Raw genomic sequence first — 26,295 nt, forward strand, 5'->3', positions numbered from 1 at the left:
AAAAAATGCATAGTTGCTTATAAATTTAGAAACTAAAATAGAAAATAAAAAAGCCTTCTGTAATAACATGGCACCCAGTAGCCTAAAGTAACTAAAAACCATTATAGGACCTTGAGAAAATGAAGATTAATGAGGCAAAGTCTATACTCTCCTATCCACATCAACATTGTAACTAATATTGGAGGCCATTTCCATTGCATGCTGGAGATATATCATGAAAACAATAATATAAATAAATTATAAGGAAGAAAAAAAAAGAGGGAGAGAATGATCATTCAAACTGATAGGCAGCATCATTAGATACAGCATAGTGATTGGCTACTGGCTGCCTATTGAGAGCTTTCATGGTCTCCTCCATTAAAGAGTTTGGCAGTAAATTGTTCTTAGAAAATTTGTAATGCTTCACCCAATGCTTACAGGCTGCCCTGGAGGTCCTGGAGTTCCTCTTGGTCCCAGCAAACCTCTTGGGCCCTAGAAGGGACATAAAAAAAAAAAATGTCCTATTAGAAATGTCCTCAAAATTTTCTCAAAAGCAATTCTAGAATAATGTTTAGAGCAAAAACAATTGCACATCTTAACACAGTGACAGTGATGTTTAAAATAGCATTTTTATGTGACAGAAACATCTACAGTTTATATGGATCCAAAATCAGACCAAATGACAGTGAGTCTTTGGTAAAGAAACTGCAGTTTTTACATAAGACTCACCTAAAGAATTTAAAAAGGGCAAAGGGAATAGTCTAACACCTCTAATAAGACACAGGTGTTATTTTCTGATTTGAATACATCACCAAATCTTATTATGCAATCAGATAGACTTTAGAAGAAGAATGGTCTTGATTCTTATTAATTGTATTGTTATATAAATGAACCACAAGGTAGCTATATTTGTGGATTATAAAACCATTTTCCTGAAAGAAAATTTCCTAAATTATTAGTATTTAAATTTGACATCTCCTCATCTTCTTTCTCCCTCTTCTCTACCTGCTCAACACAATCATTTACTGTCTTTCCTATTCAATGACTGCAGTTCACTTTACAGATTAATGCAGCAAGTTAAAACCCAAATTAGGAGGACTGGTTCTATCTAATTTTTTTGGCTAGTTTTGAGTAAGTTTTCCAGACCACTTTCCTCACTTGTAATATTCAATGGAGAAAAATTATTTAATCCTTATATCTGGTATATACTATGTGTCTCATTCTTTGATTTCTTCTGTTACTGAAACTAGTTTATCCTGAAAACATAGATTCTGAAGCTCTTGGTGACATTTAAGGAAAAAAATTAAAAAATAAAGAATTAGCAAAACTAGGTAAGTTTTTTATACCAGGCAAAAATGTTCCATTCTATTTTTTTCTCAGTTATTTTAAGGTTTTCTATATATCAGAACAGTGAAGAATTCTCTCTCTTTCTCGCTCTCTCTCTATATATATGTATTTTTAATTTTTTTCATATGAGAATGACCTGATTAATCAAAGTAAGACTGCCATATGTACTTGAGTGTATCATTATCTGTGTATTTTTACCACCAGTCACTGTTGCTCAAAAGCAGGGGTATAATTGTTCCAAAAGAAGAAATAATCTACTTACAGCTTCCCCAGGAAGACCCCTGGGCCCTATTTCTCCATCTTCTCCCTGCCATGAACAACATGAGGATCATACAATTAGACAACGTATCATTTTAACACAACTTTGTTATCTTGCTTTTTAATTTTAGACATTTCTTAAAAAAATGAAAAGAAGTATGACTATACCCTCATTCCATCATCACCAGGAGGACCTGGAGGACCCTGTGGACCTCTTTCACCCTAATGAATAAACATAAACATAATTAGCAGAATGTTTACAAATCGCTCGCATGGTTGTCCTAAGCAAATAGAACAGGACCTTTGGCAGGAAAACTCACACTTTAGTTGCCTTCCTCAAAACACTTCACGGATAAATAAAGACTTTATCAAGATCTATGTACAAGTTTGCTAGGGAAAATGTGCCTTCAGTTTTTAATACAGAAACATTAAAGAAAATAAATAAAATAATATTCAGAGATTTAAGTATTACTAGAGAAACTATTTTCAAAACACTGCTAAAATTTTTAAGCATGGATATGCTCTGGTGATTTCAATTTAATTTTTCCTACATTTAAATAACATTAAATCAGCACAACTCAATAGAACTAAGAATTTTGTTTTTTTGAAACAAAATTACGTATTTATCAGAATGTGTATGAGGCATACAATAGGTATTTTGCTAGGCATCCTTAGGGTTCTATTTTTCTTTTTTTATTTCTTCTCCAATTTACCTAAAGATAGCGCTACCTTCTCTGCTTAACTTCCCACTAAAATTATCTACTAGATTGCTTTGCTTCCTGGTGGCTTGTTTAGGTTTTGAAAATCAGAAGCTCTTGTTCACATCTTCACAAGTAAATGATAAATGTCCAGGATATCATTATATTAGTGGCAATGTCTATGCATGTCTTTTGAGTATAATTCTACATGTAAGATGTGAGAGGTAAATTAAGATGATTATCAAAAAATTAAAGGAAAAATTAAATCTCCACACTTGCTCTTCTTTTAATGTGGTATTTCCACATATATGTCCACAAAGATCTTGCTTCAATTTATATTTGTATACAAGGAGTATTTTAATGTCTGAAAAAAAATTAGAACATACGTTGATGTCAGATATGTAACTTTCTTATCTTTCATGGAGTATCTATTACATGTAGTAAAATACTTAAGTTAACATTTATTTATTATTAATTTTCTTCTTTCAACTTCCTAACATGTGTCAATTTTAGAATATGCCATGAAATTTCATTATTCCTGGCTAAAAAGGTAGTAGGTATATCTTACCCTATGACCTTTGTCTCCTGGCAGACCTGGAAGTCCATCAAACCCTCGGTCTCCCTGTAAAATCATAATCATTATCATCAGATTCCCCGTCTAGATCTACACAGCAATTTCTAGTATTCTTTCATTCTCAGAATTGTTATACTGAAATAAAAATTTTCAAGTGAATTGACATGCAAGATATGAATGCACAATATAAGAATATGTGAGCTCCTGACCTTTGCCCCTGGTTCACCTGGCATTCCTCTTCCTCCATCAGCACCTGGACGGCCCTGATAAAAGTAAGAGTATGATTCATTCAAAAAACAAGAAAAAGAAACAGTCTGATTCCAACATTCCATCAAAAGCAAAGAAAATGAAGTAACAAACTGGTCAGTGCAGATAAACCTTGAAGTACACAATGAAAACCAACCATACCCTTTTTCCAGGTTTTCCAGTTGGACCAGGGGGACCTTGGACACCTCGAGGGCCCTAGATTGAGACATCATAATTAAATAATAATATAGAATTCTTGGTCACTAAACTCAGTGATATCAAAAGAAATGTTTTTAAAAACTAGTATCATCTTAGCTTTTACCTCAATCATTGAAACACAGGAAATAATTTCTGCATAAAAGTTTCTTACACAAAATATACTATTTATTAAACGTATATATAAATGAGATTACATTAAGAGAAGAGAAATATTAGATGATATGTTAAGCCTTGGAAATATCCTAAGTTATTAATTATATTCTCAAAACGGAAGTTTTACATGTCCCTTGACTGGACATGTACTTAACCATCCATTCCATTTCTCTTCCTCTTGCTATCCCTTTTCATTTTTATTTTCACTGCACTTGCAATTAGAGCCTAATTGCCCTTTTTCAAAGTTCCATCCCACATTAGAATGTTAACTGCTAACGTCTTCCCTTAAACTGATTTTCCCCATTGTCTACCTACAGCTTAGCACATTGGTTCATAATCTATGAAAGCTGGAGAATGATTTAGCACTCTCTACAGTAAGTTTCAGACTGGCCCCATAACATATGAGATTAAAAGTAAAAATGTTTGATATATCATCTTTATTTTTATTTACTGTAGAACATAATCAATATATTTGTTACATAATGATTCATATACATGTTTTAAAATAAAATACTACACAGCTAATAATAGGTCAAAGTTCTACTATAAATATTATATAGGCCTTTATCTGCACACTTTTTAGAGTTTATTTAAACAATATGTACTTAATGAATGTGGTAAATAAATGAAATCAACACTTCCAATTATAAATAATTCTTTTGATTGCTGTAAAATTTTGATTCATCAATCATAAAATTAGGATTGTCCAGTAAATAGGAATTAAAGGGTACAACTTAAAGAAGACTGTTGTAGTGAGAGGACTTTTTCCCTAACTCCAGTTGGAAGGAAAGCAGCAATAATAACAGGACAATCACTGTTAGCTTTTAATGAAATGATTATCCCTTCACTATCACAGTTTTCTCTCTGGACTTAGGGAATCAAGGAAAATTGTAAAGTCCACAACACTACTGCAGTAAGCTTTCAGACCCAGCTAATATGTAAAGATGTTAATTTGGTCAAATTTTCACAAAGTGCAGAAGGACAAACTTCCTAGATTTTCATGTAGTGCATTTTCAATATTTTTAGTCCACTCTGCTGTTAAGCTACAAATATTATCCATTCATTTATGGAAATGTTAACCAAACATGAAAGAGAAGCCTGCCACATCTCGAATCATCCAAATATCAGTTTTCCTTGGATTTTTATTTTTCTCATTTAAAAATAAACTGTGTTACATCCATATATGGAGTACTATTAGCAACAAAAAATAGGCACTATTCAGGCACTCATCAACTGTTATGAATATCAAAAACATTATGCTTTGTCAAAGACACCAATCTCAAAAGGCTTGCTCTGTACACTTTGATATATATGGTTTTCAGTAAAGGATACAACTATTACAATGAAATGCCAAGTGTTATGGTTTGGGAAGGGATTGATTGTAAAAGGGAAATTAAGAAATCCTGATGAGTGGGTGGTGGTAATTACAAAGACTATTCACATGTTATAATTCAAATTCCTTATAATAGTTAAAAGATAAAAGTAATTCAAAAACAATAAAAAGTTAGCAGATGGTTGCTTGAGAGCTCCTGCAGCACAACAGGAATTTGCATTTAGTGAATACACTGGGAAACATTTTTATTAAAAAATAAATGCATTTTTAGAATACAACATTATTTTTTGCTTTTCTGTTTTCTAGAATAATTAGTTATATTTCATAATGTAGTGGATCTGTTGGCTTATAACAATTAGAAAATACTTTCCTTAGTAACCATTAAAGGACAAATATTTTTAATTTAGGACCATGTAAATATTATTATATTTCCCAAAATTTCAGTTTTATTAAATGTTTATTTATTTATTTCCATAGCTCTGTAATGATTTTGCAGTTAGCTTTTTTTCGGCATATTAGGCAACATTTATGTGAGAATGTATTAAATTTACTATACAGAAAACAAGTGCATGAAGCAAGACCACTGCAAGTATAAGGCAATTGTTTTGCTCTCTTCTGCACAATCTCCAGTCAATTGATTATACTGAAGATCTGTTATTATCAAACCTGTTCCCATTCTAGGCTACTATCTTCTTTTAATATTGTTTAAATTAACTATGCTATTGGTAGTGAGCTGATGATTTGAGATTCTTCAATTAAAAGGGAAGTGGGCTTAAAGGTAAAAATAGTTTCTATACTCACAAAACACATAGAAAATACTTCCATTGCCATAACAGATAAAGGATAAAATAAATGAAGAGAACAAATTATTATTATTATTACTATTATCAGTATCAGTATTTTACCTGAGGACCAGGATCACCACTCTCCCCTTTGGCCCCAGCTGAACCAGGCCCTCCCTGTAAGAGAAAAAGCAAGGATATAATTACTGCATTTATTAATTCCTGATTACTTTTAACCTTTCACTTGAAATAACAAAACATTCAGAATATATTGAATCATATTAGCATGATATCATTAGTTATTACAATACAATTTCAAGTCCTTTGTTTGAAATACATCTCTTCTCAGCCTACAGGTTGGATTCCAATGTGTAAGTTACACTTAAAGCTCTTATTTTGCTCAGAATCACACAGAAACCAAGTCATGAAATCACAGTGACATTTTCTTAAATGTGTACATAACAATACTTACGATGATGCACAAGGCATTATTTATCCCTAGAGTGTGATGTAGTACTAAGTACACACCAAACCCACTTAAGGATTTGCCAAAATGTACTGCTTTTATATTCAGCTAATTTTCAGATACTGAATTTGCCGTAAGAAAGTATCAAGCACAGATGCTGTTCTGTTACGATAATTGTCCTGAAATAATGCCAAAACATTTTTTCCTAGATTGGTTAGGTTTATTTTTTTTCCCCATGAGACAGACTATACCAAATACCTCTTAGAAATATAGTTTAAAAAGGGTAAAAACAAATCCAGAACATTAAACTGTAGGAGAAAAAAAATAAAAATTGCTTCAAAAGGAGTTATGAGTTTTAATAATAAGTACAAGACCATTCATTTTCCCCCAAAATTTATAACATTAAAAACGAACATGCTGAGTGTATTTATTTCTTTCTAAAGAAACACACTTTGTACCTTTAAGAAGTTTCTGGTTTATTTAAATTAATACACATTCTATTAAGTAACGCATTGTATCAAAGTACAACAAAGATTAAAATTACACTATTTGAAAATGTTAGCTATCTAGAGCCTCCTGGTGGCACAAAGTATAATATGCTTTGAGATGATTCCCAATAAATAAGTAAGGCTATGTAATACAAATTTTCTAATTTCTCAAATTAAAAGAATGATGACTTTAAATCTTGTAATTTTACAATGAAATAGAAAAATTCTATAATGAAAAAATTGGCTCTACATTAAATAAGGTTATCAATCATTAAGCAGAATGCAATCATAAGTTAAGTTTTTTGCCAATCTATTTTTAATTGGTTGCATTATATCCTTTTTACATAAACACTGCATATATATCTGATTATAAATACATTGTCCAAAGACTCTAAAAACTGGCACATAACTATGAGTAACAGAATAAGAAAAAAAATAATTTCTACATACATAATTTCTGATATACTTTATGATATTGACCTCCATATGTGAATAAAAATGGATAAAAACTAGGAATAAAATAATTTTATTGGAAAATGTACATATTTCTACTAAAATATTGTAGATTCTGCTTTTTAAAATATTAATGTATAAAGTTCTTTTTAAGATTGTAGAATTATCAAATGTAAATTATAATAATTTGATGTTGTGGAACAAAATATGATAGAAGAAAAAATTGTGAAAAGAAATAATATGCATTTCTCTTTATATTTATCGTAATTTTAACAAAACTAAAACTTTCAATGCGTAAGAGATAGTTTAAATTAATGTCAACGAAGGCCTTGAGAATATGTACATGGCTGTCAATATTTTCTTTGCCAACATATTGTGAAAAACAAAATAGCTAACTCATAATGGCAGTTTGAGTTAAGAACCGTTAATGCCATGTGTTTCCACCGGTAGTGTTTATCACAGTCATTAATCTCTACATATCCACTTGTTCATGTTTCACAATATGATAAGAAACATGTCTTTGGGTAACAACTTTAAAGATCTTAGTAAGTTAAATAGTATAGAGCAATTTTGCCCCAAAATGCTTAGCTATATGAAACACCCTGTTGTACTGATTAAAAATATACTTCATTGGTCTCAATCCTAAACCTACAGCACAGACCCAGGAAACTTTAATGTGAATAAAATATGCAAATAATTCCTCTACTCTCAAAGTTCAGAAAACTTGAGCATACTATTGACTTTCCTCTGTAATGTATATTTAAGTTATCCACAGTCATTAAATCTCCTTTGAACACTGATTTCTTCCTTTTCAAGTGATACAGAATCTAAACATGGTCTTTACTGTATTTTGAAAAGCAGAACAGTAAAAACACTGATAAACATTTGATGTGTTTAGAAATGTGTATAAGTGCTATGAAGCACATCATCACAATGATGTTCCTCACCAAAGTAAGGAGAATATAAATGTATGGCAAACTAAATAAATCATTGAGTCAAAAATATGAAGGTTATAATATGATCAGTTAAGTCATTTGCATAACTAGAAGTGTAGGCATTTGATTCAAACTTGAATACACCAGTATTGCTATAAGAGCCTAGTAAGAAAATTACAGACACGATTTAAATTTTCACAGTAATATTCTATAGATTTATTTAAATAAAGAATATTGAATATAGTATCACATGCAAGCTTAGTAAAACAGCTTTTCATATTGAAAAATCAAGTGCTTCTGGTCTGCTTTAACACAAACCAGGAGGAAAAGAAAGCTAGGCATCAGAAGCAATGGGTGGCAGGCCTATTAATGGCTGATCTGTACAGTGATCTGCCCTCAAGGAGACCCAACAGGCCAGTCCACTGCAGTGGCTTTCAATGTGGTAAGCCTGGGCTTCAGCAGAAGTCAGCTTGTGAAGAGCCCTGGCAGCTCTGCCAAGAGTTGGATCACTGGAAATGGACCTGCCCTGGAGTCGAAGGATGCCCAGGTCAGAGCCACAGATCTTATTGGCTCTAAGCTGAAAAGCCCTTCACTCAGCCCAACTTCCAAAGTGACCACTGTAGCTGAGGGGATGGTCAAGTAGGGTCAGCAACATTGCAGGCAGAACTGTAAATTTCTTGTTAGAGATGCCACCTGCCTTTACCTGGCCAGCTCTCCTCCCAGGCCAGCCAAGTAATGAAAGTCCACAGAGTGCCTTCCCCTAGGAGGTTCACACCTCCCTTAGGATATACCCCATGTGAAGAGATAGATAGGTCTGGGCCTCTTAACTTACAAGGCCTAAAGCCCACCAGATTATTATCAAGCCCCTTCTATCAGGTTCTATTTGCCTCTCAATCAGAAAAATTACTTGTAGCTTAGACAGCACCTTTCTTAGCTCCTCTAATAATGACTCTGTCCTTTGTTCTAGGCCCTGTCTAGTGCACTTGGGCCTCATTCCTTTGTAATCATAACCTCTACTCTACCACCAATAGCTCTACTCCCAACCTGTGTGTACTGATGGTCCTCTTCCCCTCTTATGCTGTATAATTGTTCAAACCTGGTAAATGCCACTCTTAGGATCCTTGGTTACTATCCTCACTCTGTCTTTTATGACCTTGTCTAAATATGATCAGAGTCGGTAAACTTGGAAGGCTTCCATAGCCTTGGCAACTCATGATGACAGCCTAGGATGGTTACTGGCGCCATAAACTAGAGTGTCAATTTGTTGGGTCAACAACAGGAGCCACTGTGCACTTGCTCCTCATGTGGGATCTCTGTCCTTAATGTGCTGTACATTTTGATTTAATGCTATAACTAGTACTCAAACAGTATGTTTCACTTTGTGTTTCTATGTGGGTGCAAACTGTTGAAATCTTTATACTAAATTGATCTTCTGTATATAAAGAGAATTGAAAATGAATCTTGATGCAAATGGAAGGGGAGAGGGAGCGGGAGAGGGGAGGGTTGTGGGTGGGAGGGAAGTTATGGGAGGGGGAAGCCATTGTAATCCATAAGCTGTACACTGGAAATTTATATTCATTAAATAAAAGTTAAAAAAAAATCAAGTGCTTAAAGCAGAAATTATTTAATTTCTTATTTTTAATTATTATTTATAATTTATTATTAGTTTCTCATTATTAAATAAGAACCCTACTCTTCATCCTACTGTTTCTTTTTTCAAAAAAAGTTCTTTGAAATGTACCTTTGCATTCTTTGTGAATTGCTATAGTTCTTAACATTTAATAAATTTAAAAATATTTGAAGTCACTTTAGATAAACTCTTTGAAATATGTAGCTTATTAGCAAGCTTTAAAAAGGAAAAGAAAATATTAATTTCCTAGGGTCTCTAAAACAGAAAATAATTTATCTGGAACCCATCTCATGAAACATGGAGGCAACCTATATTTTAAACCAAGTATCTTTGCTTGCCACAAAATTTGTGTAATAATTTTCACTGGCTTTAAATATACTTTTTATTTTTTAATAAAATTTCTGTTTAATATAAAACTTAATCTCAATAATTTTATGTAAAATTATATCTTGGTAACTGAATATAAACAAATAAATTATACCTATATGTTGAGATTTTAATAGTGAATACATGACTCAATGATATGTTTTATTCACTTGCTTGAAGACTTCTCACTGAAATCTTTTCATCAAAATATACTGAAAGCTGAATTGAAAGAGATTTTTTGAATGTAAATAAAATTAAGCACAAATAGACATACCTACAGTGTTTTCAGTAAATCAAATATGAAAAATGTCTGGTGGAAATTCTGCAGGGAAATGCTACAATGGGAATTTTATGGTGCATTATTATTTGGGGTAACCTACCACAGGACCCGGTCTTCCAGTCAGACCCATTGGGCCAGGTGGGCCTCTCAGAGCAATCTAGAAAATAAAAATATCAAGTTTAAGAATGCTTTCCTGAAAGAGCATATTAAAACATAACATTCATTTGCATAAGCTAGCATTAACACAGTATAACAGCTACATGCTAGAAAGAGTGCCAGGTGACAGAAGCATTGCAAGTTTCTAGAATGGCAAAAGATATAAAAAGATGTAAATGTGAAACAGTTTAAAACTGCTGAAACTTACTATTATGTATCATACATCATCATTTATCAATAATAAAATAAAATTTTGTGACAACAAATCTAGTATCTGATAACTTCTATTCTGAATTATATTTCGGAATAATGCATAGAATTTTCCTGTTAATAGGTACAATTCACATTGATGGTAATTTTAGAGGTAAACAATTACAAATACTTACTAAATTTTTTCCACAAATATTTTAAGAGACAGTTGTGCTCAACAGCACAGAGATAAATTGAGGAGCATTTATTGACAATATATGTTTTTTTAATGAATACTACATTAAATACCAGATAGAAAATGCATTTATTTTGCACACTCATAGGCAAAATAGACTGAATCCATGCACTATTGTTGCAATGAATATTAGAAATGTGAAATTAGCATACTTGAAAAACTGGAACACATATGACACCAAGAATAAAAATATGAAATATATAAATTAGTACTGAGTGCTATCTTTAAATATTAGTGATTCCAAAGATGAATATTTAGATTTATCACAAGACAATAAAAATAATATTGTAATAAAAATAAATGCAGCCATTTTAGAATAGTGCACAAGATAAAATTAGCAAGATTTCCAAAGTTCCACTACTGACTCACCAGCAGATTTTTGACAATACACTTCGTTAATCCTTGAGATTAAATATCTGAAAAATTGGAATTATATTGCTTGCTACCTATTTTTAAAGTAGGTTAAGATGACTAATAAATGAGGAGTTCTATGCCCTATAAACTATTGAGAATATGTGATTACCTAGGATTGTAACAATAAATTTTTAAGAAAAGTTATGGGAATCATTAATGAACACAAAATTTTTTGGATTTATATTATGCCAAATTCTGATAAACAAATACATAAAATTTATATTAGTCTTATATCTTATGTAATTTAAAAATTTTTTGTTGTCATTAGAGTTAAGAAATACATACACATATACAGCTTTCACTTATGCTTTCCATTATTTTACACATGCATATACTCATGATAATGAATAAAAAGCTATGACAAAAATAACTTGATTTATGAAGTGGGTGACCATGATCATTCAAACCATAATTCCTTCTTTCCTTCTTCCTTAAAATGAACATTAATATAATAAGAGTATGAATATTACTATGACTACTAATTCCTTCCTGACCTATTTTGATATTCTAATGTATACTTTAACTGCAATGAAGACAACTAAAAAACATAAATATAATTATGTTTTATAGATCTATGTATAATGAAGTTCTTCAACTGACAAAGGATTATAATCTGAAGATATGTCATTGTTAAATGGATTTTATATTATTATATAAATTGATTCATAAATATTAGGTTCCTTTCAGATACAAGAATTTTCAAGAAACAATTTTGTGAATTATCTGTGATGTTTTAAATTATTCATCAGTTTCAGAAAAGCAAATTCATTTTAAACTTTATTCTCTAAATTGTATCCATCAGTCATTGTGTAATGACTTAGAGGAGAAAACTAAATGTGGAAAATAGGGAGAGCTAAGTATAATTCCAGCAATATTCTTTGTAAAATTGAAATGTGTATGTTAAAGGTGGGTAACTGCTAGAATTCCGTAAGTTACTACTACAGAAGTCACTTTTTTAACTGTAAGATGAGGGATCTTCAAAATTTTCACAGAAAATACATATGAAACAACTGTAGATGGATTTCAGGTTTTCTTGCACTAACATAAACATTCCTGTGAACCTTGTGAAGTCCCCTCAGATTCATTTAATAAATATCACTACAGAAAAAATAAGCACCATTTCAGCATTTTTCCATCAAAATTCAACATATTATTTAGAAGTAAGGGCTCTGCTCATAATGGTTATATCTTCCATGGGCAGACACACGCATGCACACTTGACAGAGACTCAGTCTGTGGAACTGCGTCAGGATTCGTCCTTACCCGAGCCTGCTGAAGGATCGCCTGAGCCTGAGCTTCCTGGGCAGAGATGGTCGGTCCTTTGGAACCATCGCCGCCATAACGGAACTAGAAAGCGATAACACAAAGAAGCTCAAAACTAGCCTGTACCAAACATGTCGAATTAGGTGCCTTGATCACCAGACAGGAATCACTTAATTAAAATGGTGGGATTTTACAAAAATTCAAAATATCTCCATAATGAGACATAAAACCCAGATTAAAAAAATTCTACCGTCACTTATGGAAGTTCTCTGCCCCACATTGATCATCTGTAGAAGAAACTAGAAACTCCTTTCTAACTTTTAATTCCATAATCTTTGAAATTCTAGAATAATCTACCATTGCTTTTATCTTCACAAGTATTACTCATGCTAGTTACTCAATTGTAAAACTTCCAAATGTATTAAGTTCATTGATGAAGATAATCATAGAAAAACCTGTATTTTGGCCAGCGCCGCCCTAGCTCAATAGGCTAATCCTCCGCCTGTGGCGCCGGCACCCCAGGTTCTAGTCCTAGTCGGGGCACCGCATTCTGTCCTGGTTGCTCCTCTTCCAGGCCAGCTCTCTGCTATGGCCCAGGAGTGCAGTGGAGGATGGCCCAAGTCCTTGGGCCCTGCACCCGCATGGGAGACCAGGAGGAGCACCTGGCTCCTGGCTTCAGATCAGCACGGCGCGCTGACCAGTAGCGCGCTGGCCACTGAGGGGTGAACCAACGGCAAAGGAAGACCTTTCTCTGTCTCTCTCTCTCACTGTCCACTCTGCATGTCAAAAAAAAAAAAATTTAAAAAAAAAAATTGTTTAAAAAGAAAAACCTGTATTTTGTTGAATCAGATTTTTGCAATCTAGCTACCTGTTAATTCACCTGGGAAAACAGTTCAAGGTAGCCTAAGTAATCTGGCCCCTGCCGCCCATGTGAGAGACTGTGATGGAATTCCAGGATTTTGGCTTTAGCCCGGCCCAGCCCTGGCCACTGCTGCCATTTGGAGAGTAAACCAGGAGTTGAAAGCACTCTTTCTCTTTTTTTGTCTCTCTTCCTCTCTGTAACTCTGCTTCCAAATAAATAAATAAAAATATATCTTTAATATACAAAGTTCAAAAAATTATAATGTATATGAGGAAAACTGACATTTTGAGATTTGATTATTGTTTATAGTCTTTGTCTATACTTTTTTTTAAAGGATTTATTTATTTGAAAGCAGAGTTGGGGGAGGGCAAAGACAGACAGCAAAATCTTCCAACTGCTGGTTCACTCCCCAAATGGCTGCAACAGCCAGAGCTGGGCCGATCTGAAGCCAGGAACCAGGAGTTTCTTCTGGATCTCCTGCATGGTTGTAGGAGCCCAAGCACTTGCGGCATCTTCTGCCGCTTTCCCAGGCAGCTGGATTAGAAGTGGAGCAGCCAAGATCAAACCTGCACCTAGAATGCTATTGCCATGGGCAGCTGCTTTACCCGCTACACACAGCACCAACCCCCTGTCTATACACTTAAGGAACAGTGTTTTTTGTACTTACTAGTTTATTAAGTGGAAGGTTAAGCTTGTGATAAAGAAAACTCAAAGTATGTCATAGTAAATATTAAAAGAAAAATAAGAAGAGGAGGAGGGAGAGTGGGAGTGAAGGAGGAAGGAGGATATGGTGGGAAGAATCACTACACTCTTAAAAAATGCATATATTAAATACAAAAAATGTTATTACAAAAATTAAAAGAAATAAAAAGGAAAGAAAGAAGGAATTAAGGGAGGGGAAAAAGGTAGGCAAATATGTGTACTCCTTAGAACTGTATCTATGAAATACATGAAATCGGTTCATTATAGTAACAAAAATTTAAAAAGAAAACACTATAGAATAAAAAAAGAAGAGATGGTTTTGCTGCTTGTTGCACTTAGTAGCAAACATTGACGAACAATGAACAAGATAAAAAAATTTAAAAATTCAAAAACAGAGAAAAATGAGAAAAAGTTAAATAAAGGGAAAAAATAAGTTGAAAAAAAAATTTTTTGAATCTCCACAAATGGAAAGAAAATTTTCCTTCAAATAGATTTATTTTGCTTAACAATCCTTAATATGCCCATAAAATATTAAAGCTTTATTTTTATTTTAACTGAAAATGTAGCCTGCATAAGTCCATTTTTCACTCTCTCTAAGTAATTGCTTCTTGAATCTTTATTACACTTAAACTGACAAATACATATCCCCCCGCCAGAGGACTATAGTAGCAAAACTCACAAAAGAACCCTGTAGTAATAAGATTAATATAATTTTTGAGCAATGAATAATACCATTACAGCTATATCTCTGAAAACTATAAACCATAGTCTATATGATAGCAAATAATATAATCACATGAGAAATACATGTTAACGCTATAGCGCAGGATAAACTGCAAGACTGGAAATATTAAGAAAAACTCCTTTGTCAAAAGTGTGTTCAAATAATGAAATCTCAGTTTTAATAATTGACATTTACAAATTTTTTAGTAAAATTTTCCTTAAATCTTCATGATTTCAAGTAACTCCACATCATAGAATATTTCTAGTCTATTATTCTGTAATATGACACAATATCTCTCAGAAATCTAATGTAAATTTCTCATCCTTTGCTTTTCTTTCATTTTTGATTAACATGTAATATTTGTACATCTTTATAGTACACAGTACAACTGTGTATACTGATCAGAAACAGTAAAAAACATACCGGTAGCATTAACATGGTACCAGGAGGACCAGGTAGACCATCAGCCCCTGGTAAGCCAGGACGTCCTGGAGGGCCCTGGTGAAGAAAATGAAATAATTAAAATAAATAAATAATGAAACATATTAGAAATAGAATTAAGTTAATAATCACCTAAGTCTATATTATCTCATTAACATTTGCCCTTTTCAGCTTGATTAACCTCTTTTTCATAAGTTTACCTAATAAGGGTTGTATTTCACTGCACTAATTTTAGACAAGTTTTATAGTGTGTGGCTATTAATAACCTAATTAAGATATGAATTTGAAAAAAAGATATGAACTCAGAGTTTATCTGCAATCTCAATCTGCTTAAGGTGAAGAGTTCCTAAGAAATATAAGTCAACCAAGTTTTGTTCTCATAGTTAGAGACTCTATATTTAAGTAAGTGATAAAAGATTTACTTACAATTAAATTAATAAGTTTAGATATATTTTAGTAATCTTTAATAGATACCTGAAACATTTTATATACCCTTTAAAACATAAAGTGAATCTATTTACTTATACTTTAATTATCTATCTCCTAGAAGGTACTTTAGATACATAATCACAAATCAACATGTTAAGTTTAAAAAATTAACACCAATCATAGATACCAATTTATTCTGAATGCTTGTTGATGAATTATATTTAGTGTACATATGGACTTCTATACGCATCCACACACAGAAATCTATGTGGTGTCTGGAATTACAAACCATGTATGTGATGATAGAGAATATTTATTTGCATTTACACATGAATAGGTGGATCATAGATACCAGGGGTATGCCCATTGAATTTCCACCCAGTCAAATCAGATCTGGTTGGGAAGAGGGTGAATATGCAGCAGCATTCTTCTACTGTGTATCTCTTACAAGAAGTTAACTCTTCGAAAAGAATTGACATTGACACTAGAGTAGTAAAATTATATTCTATATGAAACACTATTTCAATAGGCTCTCTATAGTCTTTAAGAACTTTCAAATGAAGCTGAAATAATGGCAACTATAAACATCCTACTATTTTAAAACCTAACAAATCTAGCATTATATATATAAATTCTCTTTAATAAAATGTTATATAAATTTGTCAGATCATTTATATTTTTAAGGCACAATGGGAAGAGATAAATTTATAACCAGGAATTCAGTTGTAAGACCAGCAAATTGCAGAATTCAAAAATGTATTATTCAAAAATTGTGGAATTTAAAAAAAGAACATGCATACTAAAATGATTAAATAAAAAAATCAGTCTCCATCAAACTGGATATTAGAGAAACTGAGAAGGCCATGTAAGACAAACTGCTTATTACATTCCCTACATGCTTAAGTCACACCCAGACCAGAATTTCTCAAATACTTTTATATCCTCATTCTTGAAATTTAAATTTAAAAGGTTTTCCTCCTTTAAATTATAAATGCATAAAAAATACGAGTTGATTGACTCTCTGATACACTATTTTTTAAAAGCAACAGCAAAAAAACAAGCAAAGTGTTTTTCTCCCTTATGCATCAGAAAATAGAAAGAGACACTACAGGAAGTGCTTAGAGAGACTTAACGCACATGATTCATTTCAGTGTGAATCCCAGTAGTTTACTTTCAAAGTACATTCCGCTTTTTTACCTCATGCTATCAGCATCCAGTTAGACACCTATGGAATGCCTGAAAAAGACGTCTGGTATTCAAGTTTGAAGAACTGAATCTGAGGTAAGCAATTCACATCAGTAAGGAAACTGAGTAAAAATTAAAATGTGCTTATTCTATATACCATACACAAATACACATTTGTTACCCTTTCAATCATAATTTAAGAAGTAAACTAAGAAGACTTTCCACTCCTATCCCTTCTACTGCAAGTAGAGTAATATATTAAAGTTATGGAACATATTTGTATTCTTTAATCAGTGTTACATTCTTTTGTAATGAGATTATCCTTCACTTACCCTATCACCAGGGTCGCCAGGAGGTCCACTGGGGCCTTGTAGACCTGGAGGTCCCATAAGACCCTAGAGAAAAAGAAACTTGATCTGAGTCAGATTCTTACATTCAATACTAGGATTCAGGCAAATTCATTCCACAAAGTTCAAGAGCTCTCTCTATTTACATATACTAATCTGCCCAAAAAATCACCCTATCTAACGATAATATATAGGGACCATGTTGACTCTTGTTCAACTGTTATTGTATGTAACTGCTCTTTAAGTGGAGGCAAAAATTCCAAGGGAAAACAATAAAAAGAGCACGCCAGCGCCAGCCTAAAGTTCCTGAGGTAGAAGTTGGCTCTCAGTTATTACTGAAGAACTGGCATACTCACAAAAATCAGTCTCCAAAAACATGATAATATGGGAAGGCATTAACAGTTAAGACCTCACTTGGGATGCCTGTCACCTGTATTGAAGAGCCTGGGCTCAAATCCTGGCTTTACTCCTATCCCAGCTCCCTGCTAAAGAAAACTCTGGAAGGCAGAAAGTGATGGCTCAAGCAGTTGAGTTCCTGCCATTCTTGTGGGAAACCTGCATCCAATTTCCAGCTCCCAAGTTTAGCTAGCTCAGTCCCAGTCATTGCAGGCTCTTGGGGAGTGAATCAGAGAATCAAGGATCTCTATTTTATTTTATTTTATTCTCCTCTTCTCCTCTTCTCTTCTCTTCTCCTCTCTTCTCCTCTCCTCTCTTCTCTTCTCTCTCCCCCATCCCTCTCTCTCTCTTTCCCTCCCTTTAAAATAAATTAGTTTCCATAAAAAAATTGAAAGCAAATTGGAAAACTGTAGAAATAGTTTTCAATCTAGTATTCTCAAAAGATTATCACTTAGAAAACCAAATGAGAAGGCAATTCAAGATGCCCAGCTCCTTTGTACAAATGCTTGCCTCTGTAATTCAGTATTGAAATTAGTCTCAATATATAAATTTAATAATATAATAGAAATTTATGTCCAATTATTTTTAAAGTCAAGGAAAATATAATCTTAAATTATTTACATACCGCAGGTCCTGCTGGTCCTGGTGGTCCTTCAACCAGCATTCCCTACAATAAAAAGACAGAACCTTCACCAAGGAGATGGAACCCTCAGCCTCTTGACTAAGCAACTACAAGGAAGCTCTACATCACTGCATTTTAAACAGCACACTGCCTATATTTCTATCACACAAAATCAACTATAAACATTTTTGCATGAGAAAAGGAAGAAATTCAAAATTATAGAGAAACAGTTCTCTCCAGAGAAGGTACAAAGTATTGGAGGGGAAATAAATAGCTAAATAATATTACAAGAACACTACATCTTAAGTGCTCCAACAAGTGTACAGATAAGACATTTGCTCAGTTTTCCAAAGCTCTTGGAATAATGTTGGCACAAGGCAGAATCTTAAATATCTGCTGTGTGATTGAATAAACAGAAATAAGTGGAACCTAAGCATTTTAATTCAGGAAAGAGGTGAAAAGTCTAGACAAACTAAATAGAGATAAACATTAGATAATCTCTTAATTGGCATGAGATTTGAGTACTATTTCAGGACAAGAATCTGTCCTAAAAGTTTTGATTCAACTGTAGCTTTAAATCACTGAAGATTGTAACGTCAATTAAAAAGTTGTTGATCAATTATTATACCAAGGAAAAAAATACATTCTGAAAATACATTTTAAAGCCCGTCATGGAGATGTGGCATGCTATATCAGATTTTGGAGTAATGGAACAGATGGACAATAAGGTCTTCTTCACTTTTCTCTTTTCTCTCTCTTTTAAAAATTCTGTGTTCTCACATTTTGAGATTCTTTTCACGGCTCTATGCAAACAGTTAAACTACTTCTAGCTCTTATGTGTTACTTTTTTCAAGTTACTGCTTAGGAGGAACAATAGTAAATTCATTTCCTAGTAAAAATCTGTTTAATGTCATAAGTAGTAATAATATTAACATAAATTTACCAAAAATAATTTTGGAGTCAATTAGATAGTTACCTACAGGAGAAAATACAATGAATTTAGAAATAATTTGTGCCGGCGCCGTAGCTCAACAGGCTAATCCTCCGCCTTGCGGCGCTGGCACACCGGGTTCTAGTCCCGGTCGGGGCACCGATCCTGTCCCGGTTGCCCCTCTTCCAAGCCAGCTCTCTGCTGTGGCTAGGGAGTGCAGTGGAGGATGGCCCAAGTCCTTGGGTCCTGCACCCCATGGGAGACCAGGAGAAGCACCTGGCTCCTGCCATCGGAACAGCGCGGTGCGCCGGCCGCAGCGCGCTACCGCGGCGGCCATTGGAGGGTGAACCAACGGCAAAAGGAAGACCTTTCTCTCTGTCTCTCTCTCTCACTGTCCACTCTGCCTGTCAAAAAAAAAAAAAAAAAAAAAAAAAAAAGAAATAATTTGTTATATCAGTACATGGTGTAATTTAGACATAAATCAAATAACTATGTCAAATAGTGAGGAAAGAGTCATTAGATTGGAAACTAAAACTAGAATCCTATTATAGCTCAACAATCAAACTTCAAACCTCAGGAGAGTTATGATAGTCTTTAGGTCTCAGGTTTCTATAAAGTGAGAGAAATAGACTACACAGAATTCCACTACTTGCGAATTCCAAAATACCAAATCTACAAAATTTTTTGGATTATTAAATTCTATTTGCCATAAGGCCATTAATAATTTATTTATTTATTGTAATTGATGTACATTTGAATATCAGAGATTTCTAGGTGAATATTATTGTGAACACACTTAATGGAATGTGACAATGATTCATAATATACCTGACACCACTGTACCAAACTTTATAAATTATTCATGTAAGTACTTACCGGTTCAACCACTGCTGGTTCCCCTTTCTGTCCCTTTTCTCCGTAGGCACCATGGCCATTTATCTATGAAGTGGAAAAAATCAAAACAGTAAAAATGTCTTCAAGCAAGCAGGATCATTATTAAAAAAAAAAAAATGTAAAAACCTGAATGCATTTATAATAACCTAAAACAATATGAACTTCCCAAAATAGTAACCTATTAAAGATTCAAATTGTGAAAACAAATAGAAAGAAGCTGAAAGCATTAATATTAAATCTGAAAATGGGATTGAATAGTTGTTTAAAATATACATTATAGGACAATAAAAACATCAATAGACCTCAATCATGATTCTAAGGCAGTAAGAAGCATCATCAAATTAAATTTGATAAAGTATTCTAAAAATCATAAACTAGACTTATTACCTATAGTAATAACTATATTTTAGTTTTATCAGTGACAAGAAATGTTATATATGTTCTATTCAATATTATACTTCCAAATGAAAATCTGGTCCAAGATAGAACTGCTGGAGATTCCCATTAGAAAAACCCATGAAGATGTTCTAGTGGGGTTAGTGTTCTTAATTAACATAAGTACTCAACACATTTTAAATCTGAAAAGATATCAAGATAAACATGAAAATATTCCACAAACAAGACATGCAGTTACACACAGCATAATGCTAACTTACACTTGTTTCTGTGATATCAGTTTCTGCTGGTACACCTGGACCAAATTCTTCATTAGGGGAGCTTGTTGGTTTATCTTCATATTCTTTATATTCATAAAAATCATATTCGCCTAAATCTCCATCTACCAGAAGATCAGAGTCCCTGCCGTCTATTCCTTTGCTTTCATATACTGTATCCTCGGAATTTTTCCTCTGGGAATCATAATCCTCTCCAGTTAGATATTCTTCAGTAAATACGTCTTCAACTGGATTTGGCTATTCATTTATATTGCAAGGAATCGGAGAACAGGAAGTTTGCTGTTAGTAAAGCAAGGTAAGCATGTGCAATTTGATGGCAATTGACGAGTAGAGATTTTATTACTACTCAAGTAAATGTAAGGCCTAGAAAGATAGCCTTTAAGTAGCATTGAAAGAAATATTTGTACATTTGTATGTACAAAGAAATATTGCTTTCAAAGCACATTTATCAATAAATTGCAAATATTCACATGGAGTCAACATGTGTATTTGCTTTCCATTAAAATAAACTTGTTAGTAAATTTGGTATTTATTTTTTGGTTTAAGACTTGCATAATAAAATACATATATAGTTAAAGCTTGGCTTAATTTTCATGTGTCACAGAACATCATTATGAAACAATATGATACAAGAATAAGCCATATAATTTTGATGCTCAACTCTCTAAATATTAATGCTAATATAAACAGATTTATCATTGAAATAATTATGAATAATTCCATGTAGGCAGAGAAGTAATATTACATCAAAGAGTTTTTTATAGTACATAAAAAGCAAAAATTAAAACAACAAAATAGAAAATTTTTCGGTACAATCTCATAGAGTGGAAAGTAAATATTAAAAGTAAAATTTATATCAATAAGGCTTCCTCAGGGCTATAGAAAATAAACCTAGGATAATTTTCTTTCTTTCTCACAAGCAATTCCTTATTAACCACATTATTATGTCATTTAGAATAGGTTCAAATTAAATATTTTATTTTGTTACTTTTACATTTCATTTTAAATAATTCTGTTATAGCAAATATGATGTATTAATAGAAAGTAAATAAATAGTATTATACAAAAAACAAGTGAGTGATAATATGTGAATAAATTTTAATTTAGCAATTATTTACCAAAATAAAACGGTTTGTGTGGGCACTTGGCAGAGTTTTTAAGATGCTGTTCGGGTGCCTATATCTCCTATTGGGGAACCTGGGTTTGCATTGTGGCTCTGCTTCGAATTCCAGCTTCCTGCTGATGCATACCCAGGAAAACAGCAGGCGAATGCTTAAGCATTTGGGTTCCTAAAGACTCAGACTGACTTCTGAGCTCCTAGGCTGGATCCAGTCCAACACTGGCTACTGAGGAATTTTGGGGAGGAAGATGGTCACCTGTCTCTGTTTCTCTCTTTGTCTCTGTGCTTTAAAAATAAAATGGAGGGGCTGGTGCCGTGGTGCAGTGGGTTGATCCTCAGCCTGTGGTGCCGGCATCCCATATAGGTGCCAGTTCGAGTCCCAGTTGCCCCTCTTCCAGGCCAGCTCTCTGCTGTGACCTGGGAAAGCAGTGGAAGATGACCCAATTGCGTGGGCCCCTGCAGCTGCATGGGAGACCAGGAAGAAGCACCTGGCTCCTGGCTTCAGATAGGCAGCTCCGGCCACAGTGGCCATCTGGGGAGTGAACCAAAGAACAGAAGACCTTTCTCTCTGTCTCTCCCTCTCACTGTCTGTGACTCTACCTCTCAAATAAATAAATAAATAAAATTTAAAATATAAGTAAATAAAATTGAAAAAAATTCAATAATAATAATATTGGGGGCTTTTAGTAAAGGCTATATATTATATGCACAGATGGCATATAATCCATGATCAGAGTATTTCTAATTCATAGCACTAAACTAAATAGTTGGGTAAATTTGTGTGGTTAAAAAAGCATCTTAAATCAAGATAAACTCTTGTAAAATGACTCATTAGGACAAGGTAAAACTTAAAACCCATTCTTACCATGAATAATTACTATTTTAAATTATGTGTGTACATGTATGTCACTAACTAGTTTGAATTTAGTCACATTTTATGTAAATTTATAATAATTACACTATTCACATATTTCTTAAACTTGTTTTCTAACAAAATTATGAAGAAATATATGCCACATAGTTAAAGGAAAACTGAGTTGTACACTGCCTTTTTCTTGAGCAGAATGAATTACAATATGAAATTCAGAAAGATTGATTTGTATCTTCACTTGATTAAGAATTTTTATGGAAAATAAATGGAAATGTTAAAGTTTATTAGTTTAAACATATATAATATCACATTCTTAACAAGATTGAAAATATAAATAGTTATTAAAATCCAATAAATGAACATGTTTTCAAAATGCTTGCTGTCATAAAAATGCATGGTTATTAGCAGGACAGAATACAAATCTAAATGTATCATTTGATGATACATTTTTACTTTAGAGGATATCACTCATAAAAGATCATGTTGTGAATACTCTTTGTCACAACATGTTGAAGAGCTTGCTCAATCAAGAAAATAACAGTCAATTTAGTTTGATCCATTTAGCATTTGCATGAAGAGTCATGCAAAACCTAAATTGACATTGACTTCAACGAAATGAACCAATGCCACTACTTCTGTTATATTAGTAAAGGGATAGAAACATCAAGTGTTTCAGGAATTATAGATTCTTCCAGAGTGAGGTATAGCAAAATATATGTCTCATATTGGAAAATGTAGTCTGTGAATTAATACCGTCTATGTGTATTACCTCATTGGATCCAGACACACGCCTAGGAGCTTCTGTCTGATAACTTTCCATTGTTCCATAATTATATTCCTGGAAGTCATCAACGATATTCGCCTAATGATAAATGCAGATAAAAAACAATCGATAAACAAGTAAGGTACTCCAAAATATATAGCATATAGTATTCAATTAGGTTATAGTATTAGCCAAATAAATATTTATCTAATTGGGTTAAGACTATGTCTCATCATCAGAGATCTTCCAGCTCATCTAGGATAGATCTTGATTGCTTTTCTTCGCTACCTTTACCCCTAGTTTGGCTTTTGCTGCTGCTTGGTAACTTTTCTTCTTCTTGGATGCAAATTTTTCAGATTTGGGGAGTGTAAACTTTTTTGACTTTTCCTTTGAGTTAGTGGCCATTGTCCTCATCTTCTTTTTGAAATTGGATTTCTTTTTCTGTAAAATTTGGTGAAAGATGGAATGGAAAACATAAATAAAGTAAGAAGGGGAACAAGGAGCACAGACGAAAGGAAGAAGCAAAAACGGGCATTATTCCTCCAGGTCAGCCGCTGTCAAATAAAGATCATAGTTAACTGTTTACAGGAATAAGATAATGAAAGGTGCTGGACAGTCAACATGAGAACCACAAGATGACGGACAGCAGGACACCACATACAAAGGCGCCACTTTGTTTTTACCTCTGTTTGTGCTATTGTCTCCTCAGTTACAGTGGGTCTCTCTGTTACACTCTCAGCCTCTTTATATTCTGCTTCCCCATACTCATAGTCATATTCGATTATATCCTCAGGTGCATACTACATTGCAAAGGAGAAAATATCAGGCAATTTTGTTAGTTGCAAGTAATACTACTGACAAAGTAGGAATCACCTTAACTTTTACTTAGAGTAAATGTTAAGTGACAAGGAAATGCGAGGTTCTTCAAAAAATTTGTGAAAAATATATATGAGGAGAAAACTATACACAGATTGCAAAATGTTTTTGTATCAAAATAAATTCATTTTTAATTCTACTTTTCCACAATTTTTTGAAATACCATTGCACTGTTATTTAAAAGTTACTTTGTATTGCATTGAAGTATTAGGCTTACATTGAGTATACTAACAAGAATGATAAAGCAGGTTTTATAAAAGCAGAATAATGGTTAAGATTGTGAGGAAACTAAAAGTTTTGAATAATCATTCAAACTTTTAATTACTGAATATTAATTCAAACATAGCAATTATATACTTGGACCTAGCTGCTAAATACATAGGATAATTTTAATTTGAAAAAATGCTATGCATGCTTCCCACATACAAATTTTACTGTAAGTTCAATGAGTACTTTTTAATCAATAAAGTATATGTTTAAAAACAATAATATTGAGTCTTCCCAAGTAAGAATGGACTTCATGTCTATTGTGATATGGAAAGGGGATAAAAGGAAAGGGAATACAACAAACATGAAGTATCTTTATATTCTATTTGGGATATTAGAATCAATGAAAATTAATAGAAATGTATTATATATAATATATTCTAATATATTATATATATCAGCAAAATGTATACAAAATATCCAATTTGCTACAGCCTTAAGATCAAAGTGAGCACCAAGTACTTGTGAAGCCTTATAGATTAAAAATAGAGATGCTTCCAGTTAACATATTATTTTAATATTTGTAACTACCGATTTTCTCAATTTTAAAAAAGGGTATCTCACTTAGAAATCTTAAACTACTAAAACTGAATTCACATCTGAATTAGTATTTTATACCTGTTCTGTATTAAAAGAATTTGATGGGAGGGCGGGTATGGTGGGAAGAATCACTATGTTCCTCAAGTCATATTTATGAAATGCATGAAGAAATAAAAGATTTCTAGGAAAAAAATAAAATAAACTCTACTGTTCGTTAAAAAAATAATTTAATTGGAAAATGGTATGCTTCTTAATAAAGGGACATGAAAGTATCATACTTAAGGAACAAGTGTTCATCATCAATACTAAATATCTTTATGAAAATTTTGTTTGTCAATCAAGAATACAGATATTATGAAATACATTGAACTTGTTTAAATGAAAATACGTATAAATAAACTAAGTTGATATATGACATAAAAATAAACAATAAAGTCAACAAGATTAAACTCTCAAATACATACATATAGAGGCAAAAAGCAATTTATCTATAATTCCCTATTACATTGGGTAAAATCCCAACATGTGCCAGCTGAACCTCTCATGACATTGCAACTAATCCCTTTTAATGTGCCAACAGAATAACTGTTGACCATAAATCTTTTAGAAAATTGTGATTGCATTGCCTTCTAATAAGGTCCATTAGATATAGCAATGCAAATGAATGCAAATTTCAAAAAGACATATAATGGGGTCTGTTCAAAACTAATTCCCTGGCAATTTTGTACATCTAGTCCCTAATGAAATGCCCTCAAGAACGAACTTTGCCTGATGATTCAGTTGAAGATCATACTGAAATATAAATGTGGAGCTTGCTTCAGTGTACTTTGTGATGATTCAATTCCAATTTGATGAAATTAATAAATGAATTTGTGATCTTATCCCTTTAATAATAGCTTCATTACAAATGAATTTGTTTTGGAAGTAATTCAACAAAGCTTTATTCACATTAGAATTGACATAAAATTTGGGAAAATAGAAAAATGAAAGTATAAAATACTTTAAACATTTTATTTTTCATACTTTTGCAAGCAAGATAAAATACAAAGTATTTTTAAAATATTTAGTTGTAAGGATTATTAATAGAATGACTAGGTAAATGAAATAATTAAATGCTAAATTTGTCTACATATTCAACAGACCTTCATGGTGATTATATAATGTCT

The 26,295-nt window shown here is 32.7% G+C and overlaps 1 protein-coding gene across 1 annotated transcript in view; it reads right to left on the bottom strand.

Moving 5' to 3' along the window:
- The window catches only part of COL11A1 (collagen type XI alpha 1 chain), a 209,538-nt gene that overhangs the window by 118,812 nt on the left and 64,431 nt on the right, over nucleotides 1–26,295 (bottom strand). The window contains exons 6-21 of the mRNA XM_062191844.1: nucleotides 24,130–24,246; nucleotides 23,453–23,545; nucleotides 20,675–20,929; nucleotides 20,001–20,063; nucleotides 18,197–18,238; nucleotides 17,161–17,223; nucleotides 15,197–15,271; nucleotides 12,486–12,569; nucleotides 10,308–10,364; nucleotides 5,713–5,766; nucleotides 3,265–3,318; nucleotides 3,066–3,119; nucleotides 2,851–2,904; nucleotides 1,753–1,806; nucleotides 1,589–1,633; nucleotides 418–471 (exon numbers count right to left, since the gene is read on the bottom strand). Of these exons, the coding sequence (XP_062047828.1) occupies nucleotides 418–471; nucleotides 1,589–1,633; nucleotides 1,753–1,806; nucleotides 2,851–2,904; nucleotides 3,066–3,119; nucleotides 3,265–3,318; nucleotides 5,713–5,766; nucleotides 10,308–10,364; nucleotides 12,486–12,569; nucleotides 15,197–15,271; nucleotides 17,161–17,223; nucleotides 18,197–18,238; nucleotides 20,001–20,063; nucleotides 20,675–20,929; nucleotides 23,453–23,545; nucleotides 24,130–24,246 (1,218 nt within the window). The remainder of the gene's footprint in view (nucleotides 1–417; nucleotides 472–1,588; nucleotides 1,634–1,752; nucleotides 1,807–2,850; nucleotides 2,905–3,065; nucleotides 3,120–3,264; nucleotides 3,319–5,712; nucleotides 5,767–10,307; nucleotides 10,365–12,485; nucleotides 12,570–15,196; nucleotides 15,272–17,160; nucleotides 17,224–18,196; nucleotides 18,239–20,000; nucleotides 20,064–20,674; nucleotides 20,930–23,452; nucleotides 23,546–24,129; nucleotides 24,247–26,295) is intronic.

This window comes from Lepus europaeus, chromosome 5, assembly GCF_033115175.1.
Source record: "Lepus europaeus isolate LE1 chromosome 5, mLepTim1.pri, whole genome shotgun sequence".
Taxonomy (NCBI): domain Eukaryota; kingdom Metazoa; phylum Chordata; class Mammalia; order Lagomorpha; family Leporidae; genus Lepus; species Lepus europaeus.